The 13958-nt window shown below is 30.3% G+C and overlaps 3 protein-coding genes across 6 annotated transcripts; 1 reads left to right on the top strand and 2 right to left on the bottom strand.

Moving 5' to 3' along the window:
• The first annotated feature begins 1396 nt into the window (after window positions 1-1396).
• Window positions 1397-5136, top strand: LOC100787886 (F-box protein At2g27310). Of its 3 annotated transcripts, none has more exons than XM_006575013.4 (3): window positions 1397-1785; window positions 3261-3383; window positions 3992-5136. In XM_006575013.4, the coding sequence occupies exons 2-3, from the start codon at window positions 3374-3376 to the stop codon at window positions 5104-5106; spliced, it is 1125 nt and encodes a 374-aa protein (XP_006575076.1). In that variant the 5' UTR covers window positions 1397-1785; window positions 3261-3373; the 3' UTR covers window positions 5107-5136. The 3 variants fall into 3 exon arrangements, with proteins under 3 accessions (XP_006575076.1, XP_025981362.1, XP_003520212.1); XM_026125577.2 differs by having other exon boundaries at window positions 3975-5136; XM_003520164.5 differs by having other exon boundaries at window positions 1398-1785; window positions 3969-5136.
• A 1176-nt stretch (window positions 5137-6312) lies between these two features.
• LOC102662232 (antifungal protein ginkbilobin-like protein) lies at window positions 6313-6714 on the bottom strand. Its single transcript, XM_006575805.3, has one exon. It carries the CDS (start codon window positions 6712-6714, stop codon window positions 6313-6315), a length of 402 nt encoding a protein of 133 aa, XP_006575868.1.
• A 1023-nt stretch (window positions 6715-7737) lies between these two features.
• Window positions 7738-12758, bottom strand: ALMT5 (aluminum-activated malate transporter family protein). Of its 2 annotated transcripts, none has more exons than XM_003520163.4 (6): window positions 12313-12758; window positions 12063-12206; window positions 10725-11003; window positions 9438-9550; window positions 8918-9061; window positions 7738-8243 (listed from the first exon to the last, which is right to left on the bottom strand). In XM_003520163.4, exons 1-6 carry the CDS (start codon window positions 12638-12640, stop codon window positions 7890-7892), a joined length of 1362 nt encoding a protein of 453 aa, XP_003520211.1. In that variant the 5' UTR covers window positions 12641-12758; the 3' UTR covers window positions 7738-7889. The 2 variants fall into 2 exon arrangements, with proteins under 2 accessions (XP_003520211.1, XP_040862903.1); XM_041006969.1 differs by having other exon boundaries at window positions 9414-9550; window positions 12313-12724.
• Between the last annotated feature and the right edge of the window lie 1200 nt (window positions 12759-13958).

Raw genomic sequence — 13958 nt, 5'->3', positions numbered from 1 at the left:
TGAACAATATTGTCTTATCCTCTCAAAATCAAATTGTCTTATAACTCTCAAAATATTCCTTGTCCAAGACACTTGCAAATTCAATAAGGAATCTTAAGCGATCTTCTATTGTAATATTCTTTTCTTAAAGAGAGAATTATTCTTCTTATTCAAAGATATCTGTTTAAGAGACCGATGATCTCTTTAGTTGTAATGATATCTAAATACAAGGGAATGGTGTTCTTGTGTGGTTTAGAGTTTGCAAAAGGTTTTTTACATGATAATGGAAATCTCAAACGGGTTGCTTGGGGACTGCACGTAGGCACAGGGTGTGGCCGAACCAGTATAAAATATAAGTTTGCATTCTCTCTTCCCTTAAATTTCTTTTATTTATTGTTGTTTATCTTTTATTTTAAAGAAGTTTATTTTATATTTTAATTTAACCCCCTAATTAAGATAAATGGGGTCACTTGTCGAACACTAACATATATTAGTTATTTTTTTATATATAATTAGTAAATTTGTTTATCTTTTTTAATGTAATTATAAAAATATTGAAGGAACAGAAAAGTATTATAAAAGAAAGAATTTAATAATTTAACTTAATGACAATATATAGTAACATTTAAAGTAGTTATTATAAAAATTAAAGTATTTAACATATTATATACTTCATCCATCTCATTATAATTATCATTTTAAGTTGTTTCACATAAACTCATAAAATCTAATAAATAAATGAAAGACTAATAATTTTATAAAATTAACGTTATCATTATTAACTCATTTTTAGTTTTTGTTGTCCATATCATTAATATTATAAAAGATATAAGTAAAAAAATATCATTAATGTTACATTAAAAAATTAAAATGAAAATTATTTTAGAATAAATTTTTTCTTCTAACAAGATGATTTAATAATCATGTTTATATAAGCAATCCAATTTATGTCACATCAATGTTAAACAACCTAATTAATTTTCTCTCAAATGAATATTTTTATTAATTAATTGCTTAACTCACAAATATTTTATTTTTTATATTTACAAATTTAAGCAACTCATGAGTAATAATTATTTATATAAATAATTATTCAATTTTAAACAATTTAAAATTGACATGTGACACATTAAAATAATATTATTATTTTAAAACAAACTATTAAGTAATTCTCATTATATTTAAATAACAGTACATTGTCATTTAAATTAAATTCTAAAAGAAATATGAAAGTAAATATTACTAAATAGTACTACTAAAGAAATGAAAAAGAATTTCTGAACCAATACAAACATAAAATTACTATTATATTTTGATAAAGACTGCTTATTAAAATTCAAATTTAATGAATCAGACAATCTGTCTCTTTTCTAATGATTTCGTGCATACCTAAAATAAACTTGCGTTTACTCAAGATTCTTTTTGCTAAAAGTGGTTTTCGGTCGTGGCAGAATCTGTTTGGTGAATGGAGGGGGCAGTGCATGGCGTCCACCTCAAAAGTTGTAGGAAATCGCCGACCTCGAAACCCGCCTCAAGTCAAGTTCGTGTCTTTTCAAGGTTGAGAACAACCAAGAACCAGAGCGACACAAGCACATGACTGTCTCTCTTCCTAAACCGAATGAACTGCGACCTTTAAACCAATCTTCTTACATAATGGTCGTTTGAAAATCTCGTATTTTCATCTGGGTTTCCTTCAAAATCATTTTTTTTTGTTTCCCTTTCTTCACTTCCTCTGCCCTTCTTGTCTTGGTTCTTCTGTTTTAAGCAGCTTTCTCTTGTTGATCATTAATCATGTCAATATTTAAGGTGACTACTGACAACCCTGTCTTTCCCTCCTCGTATTTTTTATATGCTGAATTAGATAGACATTATCTTTGTTTTTTTCCCATATATCCTCGTAATTTTGACCTGCTGAATTTGACAGGATTTCTGTTCATTTCCTATTTATGAGGGGCGCATTGTCAAGTTTTTGTTTACTTTTATTGATTGTTTTTGTTTATGCTTGATAGAAGGAAATCTTGTTCACCTGTTGTTGATCAGTTTGTAATGTTGAACAGTTGAAGTTAAAGAGCGTTCTGCTGCAATCATATAAATTAAGGGTTTCAGGTTGTTTATTAAGTTCGTGTTTCGTTAATGGTTAAGGCTCCTTAGTTAAATGCTTGTCTTTCATAACTTATATTCAATGCATAGTTTGTAAATCTGGGGGAAAATTAAACACATTATAAAAATTTACTTTCTAAACTATGTATGTTGACTTATGAATTGTAGCTCACCTATACTCAGATTGATTCTTTTTTCTTTTATGAATAAAACTTGGGTGCAGTATTTTTCATTTTTGTGTGCTATTCTCTAATTAAAATTTGAGTTTCGTCCTACCCATAAAGGTCAATCTTAAAGGTTGAACAAGTTACCATAGTGAAACTTTAATTTTGACAGCAGAGCAACGCTAGAATAGCTAAAGTACCGTACTTCAATGTTGTTCTTTTCTTATACTTTTATTACTGGCATCTGTTGGGCGCTAGGTTTGGAATTTTCGACTCTTATAGTGTTTGATAAAATTGAAAAACTCTGCAGTGAAAATGTGTTCTGCTTTTTCTTTCATTTTTAGAGATGAAATTGTAGGAAACTATTTGTATTTAATATAATTAATAAAACAAATTAAAGGAAAATATTTTCATTTACACTATCCTTTCACGTATAGGATGTATTCACCCCATGGATTTGCCACAAGTGCATGCTGATCTTGCTGTTTATATGTGAATTGAATATCTTAAATTATTGGAAAGCTGATCTCCAACAGTCTGTCAAGAATACCAAAGTTCATAGATGATTGATATGGAATTTTCCTCTCTTAGTTTACTATACTTCCTATGCTATTTACTTATTTATACTTTGTACTAGTAATGTCATGACGAATCATCTTTTCCAAAGAGTGAATTTTAGTGCTTCTAAGTAGCTTACCTTGAGTGTTTAGTACTGAATCAGTTGTTATAATCACTCATTCTCTGCTTTGCTATATAGTGTTTTCTCATAGTTAAACCCGGACAATATGGTGAGAAGAATGTTTATTACGAAGGATATAGTACCGTTGTTACTTTTTTATTATTAGTTTAGCTTCTCAAGAACTAATTCGATGCTGATATTATCTTCACTGCAAACTTAGATTACTTCTTAAATGCATTCAGCCGATAAAAAAAAAAACTTCTTAAATGCATAATAACAAGTTCTAAAACAGACTTATGGCTTTACTAGTCAATACACTTATTATTTCATAATTGCAGGCTTTGAAGCAGTATCTGTCACTAGTCTACATTCAATCTGATTTGCTGTACTGGAGTGTCTAGAAGAGACGTTATTTGGTATATTGACAAAAGCAATATCTACAGTTCCACCTATGTTACAGGGTATATTGATACAACATGCCTTACTCTTCTTACTAATCTTAGGTTTTAGAAAGCTCACATTTATTTTGAATTCCAACCTTCTAATTCACAATTAAGTTTCTTAGATGAGAGAGATTTATTAATTTTCACTCTACTTTTAGAAATTTGAGCTGATCAATTACTCTCCCACAATATGTTAGTACCAATATTTTCATTGAAATTAAAATTAAAGTAGTAGTTATTTTAATACGACAAGTTTATGCTATCACGAATCTTATGTAGCTTTCTTCCCTATCCCCGAGTCATTTTTGCCTGTGAATGATGATGTATTCTAGTTCTAGGTAGGGTGTGAAAATTACTAAGATGTGTACGGTTATGGCAGATTTAATATATTATTAAATGTTACATATAAATCTCTACCAGGAAGGGTGGTCATATTTAGTATTTGACCATGTCCAAAGGCACCAGTCTTTACAGAAATGAGATTACCATGTTACCAAAACATTGTATGCCCCATTATTGGCCAATGTATTAAAAAGTAGTAATTCATTCTGTTTTCTACATTTCTGTGTTTGCTATTTTGATTTGAATTATGTTCTTTGACAGTCACAGGATTATTGTTATGGCAGTTGCACCTGTTGAGAGTATAACCTCGCTGAGTAGTGATCTCTTCTATGACATATTACGACGTCTTGATGGCCCAACGCTGGCTAGTGCAGCTTGCACTTGTGCATCATTTTCTTCCATCTCTAAAGAAGAGAGTTTATGGGAAAATGTGTGTTCTTCTGTGTGGCCTTCAACCAATAGGGAAGATGTCAAAAGTTTAATATCTTCTATCGGTGGATACAGAAAATTCTATGCAGATTGTTTTCCTCTTATTGTAAACAAGGAGGTAGGAGAGTATCAATGGAACAACAATCTTCAGTACCCTGATGATTGGACTGAGGCCGAATATTATGGGGACATGATTGAATTTGAAAGCATCTCTCCATCAGATTTTGTTTCCATTGTGGATATCAGGTTTAAGGAGAAACCAATCTGCTCCAAAGTTCTATGGGGAATTCCGAATGCAAATGGCTATGATGAGTGGTTCTTTAACTGTCCTTTCCGGATTGATCTTCTCAGTTGTGCAGATAGAGATGATAATAATGATGGTGTGGTTACCCTTTCAGTATCTGATGGATTGCCACCAATTACATCCATGGAAAGGGAAAAGAAAGATGGGAAACTATGGCAGGAGCTTCGTGATGGTCTCTTGCTTAGTTGGATCATAGTAAACAAGAAAATAAAGCAATCTGCTAATCTTGCAAGCTGGAGCCCTTTAGATGGACAAAGGCATTGGCCTACAGACAAGGATTTTGTCTTTCGTTTTGGATCTGTTCTCTCTGCCAAGGGCATTCTTCCTTCTGAAGCAGTGCAGTGCATCCTCATTATGAAGTTTAGAGTGGTTCACATTGAAGAAGAGGGTGTTCAAACAAATCTTAAGGCAACAGAGCTGAGTATGCAGTTGGAAGACATGGAATGTGCTCATGTTAATGGGAGGAACAGTTTGCTTATTCTTAAGGAAGCACTTAGCTGCCGAAGGAGCAACAATTTTAGTGAAGTACTTGAATCCTGTCTTATGTACTCAAAAGTGCAAAATAAGTTGAAAGAGGAGAAGATTAAAAACGAAAGTAGGTTGGACACACTTTGCATTTTAAGTGGCATTGTTGCTGTAATGACATTTTGGTACTATGTTTTGTGATATGGTATGGCATTGTTCGTTTTACTGGAATAAGCTAATGTTGATCTAGCAGATGATCAAATTTGGCACTAACATAAGATTCCGAATAAAGTAACTAATTGATGAAAGCTTCATTTGGTTTGAGATTTGAAATTCTATCAATATGAAACTTTTGCAAATTGGCTTGCATCAGCAGGAGCTGATATTACGAATATGTTTGGCTGTTTCATCCCTCAGTTTATGAGCTATAAATATCAATTAATTCTGCACTTGTTTTCAATGAATATGAGCTATAAATGATTTTTTCAAATATTTTTTTTTAAAAAAGAGGGATCAACTTACTCCAAGTCTCATCCTAATCATTCATTTTCTTGAAATCTAATGGTTGTAATGAATAACTAATCTTAACCATTAAATTTCAAGAAAATGAATGATTAAGATGAGGATTAACTTTTACAGTTGTGATATATTGCTCCAAAATTGCAACTGAAAAATTAAACTATATTCATCCAATTTTTCATGTACATATGTAAATTTTTGAGACATTAAAACACATAATGAACCCTTTCTTTTAATATCTGTAAATATTGGTTTGGTTGGTAATGCGCTTAATTAATCTTGCCTCCTTTCAAAAATTCATTAATGTTTGTGGTTTGTTACCTTTTAGTCTTCCAAGCTGGTAATTTATTAGTAAGTGATAGCAGTAATTCAGTTGGTATATGCATATACTTCTCAAATCTCAATATATAACTTAAAATTCAGAGGGAAAAAAAAAGGAATTGATACATAAATCAAACCTTTCATATAAAATCAATTTATTTAACATGTTTGGAAGCTCTTTCATCTATGCTCTTCAAAATTTTCTTCACATATATGATAATAATAAAGCAGGCATATAAACCGGTTTGACCTTTTCTTGACATATATGACAATTTCTTTTCATATAAAAGAGTTAATTTAATCACGCACTCACTAATTCTATTATTGAGAAGCTTTACATTCAGGTTAGAAATTTTATTATCTTGTTCAACATGTAAAGGAATCAAAACCCAAAGTCAAAAGCAAATGGAAATCAAAATGAGACTTGATGAGCGAATAGGTCGTACTAGACTAGTATTTTTGACTTTATAAGTAACCCATACATACATTTGTGGTACACAAACAAATTTATGGCTTACAAAGCTTTGCGGTGGAAACAGAAATCCAAAGCTCCAATAATTCTGTATCTCAATCATCAAATGGGTACTGCTCATACCTGATTGTACAATCATGCAGCACCGAACGAGCTCCTACACGTTTCGGACACCCGTTGAACATGGCTGTTTTAGAAGCACCAAGACAGGTTTTGCAGTCAGTGGCAGTCAGATTAAGGTTGCAAGCAGCATGTCCATAGGCAAAGGCATTAGGATATGGAGAAATGTTGTAGTAATCGTAGTTTTTCCTGGTTGGAGTCTCTGTCTCCAATTCTCTAACAACATAGGATAAACTGACAGCAAAAGGATCACCTGAGGTGTACGCCCCAACGTTGCACAGAATGACAGTGATGTTGGTGTTGGGAACACTGTCAGCAACACTCCACAAGCACAACAAACCAATCGCAGCCGCTGCAATTTCTGAAGGAATGCCCATCTTCTTATGGTCTTTGATTAATTTCTATAACACAACACTTTTATATTTTGTGGGCAGGTTTGAGTCTTCTTCACAGTTTTATTTATTTATTGTTTGTCTTTTTCTGATCAAGTTGCAATTTGCATGTTTTCATTCACATTCCAATATTTAATATTAATAAGCACATATTCTTTGTTGGAACATGATTTCTTACCCTCCTTTTCTTATACTTCTTTCTATTGGCTAATAAGATATTTGAAGATATTTGTGATATGTTTTTTTTATCCATAATACAAATTACAAATTGTAATAATTCATACAACTTGTTCAATCTATTGAATGTGACCCGTTTAATAAAAAATATGTGATTACTAATGTGTTTGACACTTTGATTAATAAACTAATAATTAGTTATCAATCATTAATCTCTTAAATACATAGCACACAATACATAAACATATACTCAATTTTTAATATAAGAGAAGTGACAAAATGGTGTGTGAATAATATTATAGTTGATATTTTTCCCGAATAGTTCAAGGACCTTCTCATTAATTTAACCCATTCTTAATTCAAACGGAGCCAATAATAGAGAACCCTGCCTGTTGCCGGCCATTTAAACTTATTGCACGTGGATGTGGATGTCTGGTCATTTGGCACTCAAGTAAAATTTGAGGGGTGGTTATACTAAAATATATGAGTTAATGAAAAACTAAAAAGTTTGTCAAAAAAAAAAAAGGATACTGGTTCTTTTGCTCACGAATTGTTCTAAAATTTCACGTATGCCTCTAGCAACTACTTAACTAAATATCTCATTTCATCCGGTCTAAGACCAAAGAGTAAATATACCTTCTTAATCCTTGTATGGATTTATATATAGGAAGAATGTATCACTATCACAGAAAAGGTTTTATTTACAGACTTAACCGTTAATGATGTTAGTGTCAGGGTTATTATTTAACCATCAAATAAATAATCATGTTATATACATCGGCCTTACAAATAGCGATTAGCAGTTTAGCAACAGATGAAATCGTGAAACCATTTTTAATTCGGCCACTAATTGATTTGGCGACCGAACTTTTGGAGTATATTATTAATATATACACAAATATCAAACACATATTTGAATAACAAATCATTGGTTCAATGAATGGATGACAGATCAAACTGCTGAACCCTCAAGAGATTGGCGTCTAAGAAGAGACAATAGTACTTGAATGAGCACGAAAACCGGCAATGTCTCCAACTTGCTCCACTTCTTTGGCCAGTTCTTCTACTTTATCCACCACTTTCTTGAGCAAGAACACGAAGCTTGCTACTGCCAGTGCATCAATATTCTCAATTGCTGCTATCTTGGACGTGGCAATCACCAAGCTTAACTCTGCTCTCGCTGCCTTCAACTTTGCTGATATTTGAGGCTCTGCCTCACCTTTCCTCATTTGATTCATGCTGTCTCCAAGTTCTTGCAGAGTCCACACAATCCGTGACCCAATTGCTTCACATGATTCCAATTGGACTGTTTGACAAACCGATGCCAATTCCATGGGCTAACAACAATCACCATTTAAACCCAAAATAAGCCATGGACCAAAATAGACCCACACTCATACATGCTGGATGTGACTTTTAAGTTACAACATTGAATTATTATATCAATTATATTATAAATAATTGATATTATTATATATAACACTAAATTTTTTAATATATATTTAATATATATATAAATTTATATAATAAATTTTGTGACAATTAATTATTAGATTAAAATTAATTATCATAAAATTTATTATCTTACATGTGCATTAAATATATATTATAAATATTTAGTGTTATATATAGTGACATTAATTATTTTATAACATAATTAGTCTATTAGCTCAGTTGGTTAGAGCATTGTGTTAATTTATAAGTTTACGATAAATTTACAGATTACGAATACATAAACTTTCTCTTACGAATCATGAATCTATATCATCTCTACGGAAAAATAATATTGAAATTGTCTATCATATGTTGGATGTACCAGTAATTTGACTCGTGCGCAAAGCAATTTCCTAATACTATATATTTATGGACCAAAAGAAAAGCCTATTATCTTTTGTCATTTTGCATGGAATGTGTGAACAAAAGTAATTCACACTGAGGATTGCTGATATATCCAGTTTCCGATAAAAATAAAAATAAAAAGACTGCATTCTTAAATGTATTATTTAACTACCGTAGTTGAGGCTTGGAGGCAACCTCCCAGAGCAAGAATAATTGCAGCAAGTTCTCGAAGAACCTCTCCAATCTTTAGGTACTTCTCCCATGGATAGAAAAATCCAAATTTTCCATGCCATGGTTCCCATTTTGCGAAATTTGCCTGAAACACAGGATATATTTTTATTATTCACTTGCATATCCTTTCTTCGTCTCGATAAAAATTATACTATTACACTTCGTAAATTAAAATAAGCATGAAATTACAAGGATGTCTCATTTTACGTTAAAGCTTTCATAAGTATATATTTAATGAGTTTGTATGTCCTAATAGTGTAAAATAATAAATTATCATTTAAATTACTTTAAAATAATTATTTTAAAAATTAATAAATTTATCATATATAATAAATTATGATTAGATAACTTAAAATTTTTTTAAATTGTCAATCATAAAACCCTTTTTCTCATATTTAATTAACAACATATATATGATTCTACCACACAAGACGAACACGCGCTGGAGAATCTGTAAGTACCAGCATCTCATCCTTTGATTTGGAGTCCAACAGCGACTTGCAAACAGTGAAGCTAGCACCAGCCTTCTTATTTTCTTTTTCAGTAGCAAATTTGACATATTCCTCCAAGCAGCCTATAGTACGAAAGACAAAACTTTCTTTTTAGTTTAGCTATTACTTTGTAGAATTATGAGAGATGATGATAAACGTCTATTCCAAAATAACATGGATTAAGGTAGAAAGAGATTAAAAGGAATAACAAATGATAAATATAATAGATGATATGAAGAAAAAAATGAGAGAGCTAAAAATATAATAAAAAAATTAAACAAAAAGTAAATTTATTAAGATGATGATTATTTGATAGGGTGGGCCATAAGCCTTGCCCACATAAAAAAGAGTTATAATTTTATATGAAAGAGAAAGACAATATCTCATGGGCCTATTCTAAAGAAATTAATTTTGATTTTATATCAATATAATACAGGTGCTAATACATTAAAATTAAACTCTTCAACAAAACCCATTCTTGTCATCCACTTGGACAGGATGCAAATTTAATCACGACTTTATGCCTTAGAAATCAAATATGTATCTGGAGAGTAATAATATTCTCGAAAGTATCTTTTAGATGCGTATAGTATATAGTGGAATGCAAAGAGCTTCTAATGTGAAAATAAATTAAAAGTATATAGTCAGAGCTTGAGTATATCAAATGAAAATTAGCATTTTTTTTCTTTTTGGCGTGATGAATTAACTAGTTTGCAATGTTGAAATGCAAGAACACTGCTTCAAAAAAAAAGTGCACATTAAGATATACCACTTAATTTTGATACAGTACTCTTTCCAACATCTTATAAGTTTTTATCCGAGGAAGGATTCTTTTCAACCGATATAAAATGAAAGTTAATTATTTTATATTCTTTAATAATTTTGTAAACAAAATATTCTTTTATATTTTTTTTACTAAGTGGATTGATAGAAATTACAATTTTATATGAAATTGGTAAACAGTATAAGAGTGACAAGTTTTATATTGATAAACATTGATCCTCTTTTAATATTTTTTATTATTAAAATTCATGTCGCCCTTACTTTAAAAACTTCTTTTTTCGGTTATAAAAGAATCCATCAGAAAGTTAGTAAAAATAAACTATTATTTTTCAAAAGAAAATAAGTTGAACTAAAAACATTCACATATTTGATTATAAGTTAGTATGACAAATACTATGTTAATTATTCAAGTTGACTACGAAAAATTATAGTATAAAAAGGAAGAAACTAAATTTCTGTATATGAGTGATATACCTTGTAATGCATTGGCAAGGTGTTGGAATCTAGAGACAGTGGAATCATGAAGTTCATCGCTGGCCCACAAGGGGAAGACCAAGAAGCTCACACAAATGCACACAACGAAACCCATGACAATTGTTAAAAGACGTTCACTTGCTATTTTCCAAACTTTCTGATCTTGAATGCGCACACCAGACACCACAACCAAATTAAAAGTGAGGATAAAGATCATCACTCCGTAATCGTATCTCTTCTTCACACTAGGGAATAGGCGACAATATGTCGCAATTGTTCCTGAAATTAAAAGTTTGTCACTAACTGCTTAATGTTGAGCACTTTAATTAAATAAAGGCCCAAATCAACTTCCATCATCATACACAGAATATTAGTAGAACAACACGGAGTCTCCACAATGGAAAAATAATCCATATACACTTAAGAGCATCTCTGACCTAATATTTCTCCTTTTTAGTTTTTATGTATTTTAAATAAATCCAAATAATTACATATTACTACTTATTTTAATTTTTTTACTTTAAAACAATTTTTCTTTTCAATTCAATAATTTCAAAAAGTTCACAAGAAGGTTTTATAAATAACATCCCATCCTTATATATATTCATTCGTATTTCATAAATATACATGCGCACAAGATCTAGAAATTTTTTAAAACATGGGTGTTTAAATATTAATCACTTGTAACTTCATGGGTATTTGTTAATACTTGCTCCAAGAGACATCTCTTGATAAGAATTTATACTTTAATAAGATTAGAACCACATACTTTCAATCTAGTTGCTCTAAAAGTAAAATATATGGTAAACTTTAACGTAGAGAAATGGAAATGGAAAGAAGAGAAAATAAAAACTTAAATATTACTTTTGATAATACTTAAATGAGCAAATGAATTTTTATATATCGAATTTTATATAATTAAATTTGTAATTAATTAAATTAAGTTGTAACAAACTAAATTAATAATTAACTTGTAACTAACTAAATTAATTTTTATCTTTAATAATATAAATAATATAATAAATAATATGATGTGATAAAAAAATTAATTAATATTATTGAAGAAATATTTGATATTAAAAGTGTTTATATATCTTTACTCTTTAGACAATTGTGTCTTTCTTAAAGGAACCAGTGTTTTAAACTATGGTTATATTAGCAATAGTTAACGTGGCCATGCTCTCGATATTACAGTTTTAAAGGTTTTTATCTACGACTGCAATTGCAAAGCATTTGTCCTAAACTCTTTACAGTTTTGATTAATTAAACACAAACTGTAACTCTATAACTTGAAATAATTAAACCAACAGTTAAGAGGTTTATTAATTAGAAACTTACCAAAGATAAATACAGAAGTACCAATTATAATCGAGTTGCCAATTCCTCCGCCAACGTTTTGAGCCAAAACTGCGGCTATGCAACCCAGTCCACCTCCTAATATGGTTCCCATTCCGCGATTTAAACCTTTTCCTAGCGTAGCTCCTGCATGTTAATCAAGTAACTTTATATACATTGCTTCAAAGCCATGCACGAAGTAACTTCTGTATAAGAAGTAAGAGTTAATTACTAATGAAAGTACGTACTATACCCGCAGAAAATTCAAAAGTGACAACAACAGTCATGATAGCCCATATAGCATTATCTCCAACTTGCTCATAGAGAGGATCCACGAAGTACAGGAGTGAAATCAATACAAGGGAGATTCCAACTTTGATGCTGTGGATAATTTTTTTAGTGTCTTTCTTTTGCCTCAGATAGGAAGTGATGGGGAAAAGAGAGAACTGGATTAATTTGTTTTCTCTAAGACGGGAAAAAACGGGTGGAAGTGAAAGTGAAAATTGGAATGTTTTAGCATTCTTCGTTGGAGCAACATTCTCTTCTCCATTTGTAATGGATATTACATGAGTTGATTCCATTGTTGTCGTCTTTAGTACAACTCCCTTATGTCTTGTGTTCTCGTTTTTGTGTTGGAATTTGATTCTTCAGCTATAGCTAGTCGAGAAGGGTTTACTACTTATCATATTTATAGCATGCAAACGAGCAATAATATGGAGGATCAGGTATTCAAGTACGGTTGGTGAAGTACCAAATTGGTGGATCGTGGATACATGCGCTGGCCCAATTACATTCTGCCATACACATGACTAAGAAAGAAAATGAAGCAAGTACCACCAAGATCTTAATTAGTGCACTAAACCTTTTTTCTTTTTAATAAACATAGTGCACTAAACCTTAGTGGAACACGGCTTGCACACGGGAGAGTGTACCTTATTACGCAGACATGTGGAATGTTCTTTCCTAATCCCTCGTTATTAAGGATATATTTATTCTGGAAAATGTTCATAAGAAATGGAGAGGGTCAAGAGAGTCTTAATTGGCATTGTGCAGTGTCCAAAAATCATCAGAACATTTGTTTTAGAGATTAGATGGATAGATAGCTTTCGAAAAAATAGTAATTGATCTTTAAATAATGGCTTAAATATATTTTCATATATGTAATATATTTATTTTTCAGATGATTACTTATTAAGTTTTTTCATTCATTTTGTTATCTGATTTAAAAAAAAAATTGCATTTAATATTTGTTGTTAGTGTAAATTCTTTAAGTAATGACTTGATATTCTATTAGTTTGTAAGTGATGATGTGAAATTCTGATAGTTCACCAGATTATAACTTAAGAGACCAATACTAAGCACAAGTGTCAAATGTAAAAATCTAAACAAAATCAGGTTACAAAATAAATAAATAAAATTAATTGATAATAATATAAAAAATTAGTATATTACATAAAAAAACATATTTAAAACTTAAATAATTATGTAATTTATTATATATATATATTTTGAATATGTATGATTTTAATTAATAATTATATATAATTATTAATTAAAAAGGTGGACTTTCCCTCGTTAAAGTTGAGATGAGATCGAACCAGTACCCACGAGTTCAACTTTAACTGTCATGCCTAGTGAAAAGAGATATTAACTTATAGTATATATATAATTATAGGTTGAAAAATATTAATAATACATTTTTAAGATATAATTAGATGAAATTTATTAGATAATATTTAGTTGTGTTGAATATAAAAATAAGGAATCAAAGTGAATAAGTGAGAAAACATATAAAAATAGAATATATACGGAAATATAAATTGTCTGATTAAAGAGAAATAAAGTAAAAAATAACTTATTGTCATGATTTGGTTTTATAAAAAATACTATTATTATTAT

This window comes from Glycine max, chromosome 2 (assembly GCF_000004515.6).
Source record: "Glycine max cultivar Williams 82 chromosome 2, Glycine_max_v4.0, whole genome shotgun sequence".
In the NCBI taxonomy this organism is placed as follows: Eukaryota; Viridiplantae; Streptophyta; class Magnoliopsida; order Fabales; family Fabaceae; genus Glycine; species Glycine max.
This window is presented reverse-complemented; position numbering and strand designations above follow the sequence as displayed.

What these genes read in the sequence shown, in the direction of transcription:
- LOC102662232 (XM_006575805.3), bottom strand. Translation starts at nt 6,714, where the DNA reads ATGGGCATTCCTTCAGAAATTGCAGCGGCTGCGATTGGTTTGTTGTGC.
- ALMT5 (XM_041006969.1), bottom strand. Translation starts at nt 12,640, where the DNA reads ATGGAATCAACTCATGTAATATCCATTACAAATGGAGAAGAGAATGTT. An exon ending in CACTTTTGAATTTTCTGCGG is followed by an intron (nt 12,207 to 12,312) that starts GTATAGTACGTA and finishes ATTAACATGCAG; the next exon opens with GAGCTACGCTAGGAAAAGGT. An exon ending in TTACAGATTCTCCAGCGCGT is followed by an intron (nt 9,062 to 9,413) that starts GTTCGTCTTGTG and finishes CCTGTGTTTCAG; the next exon opens with GCAAATTTCGCAAAATGGGA.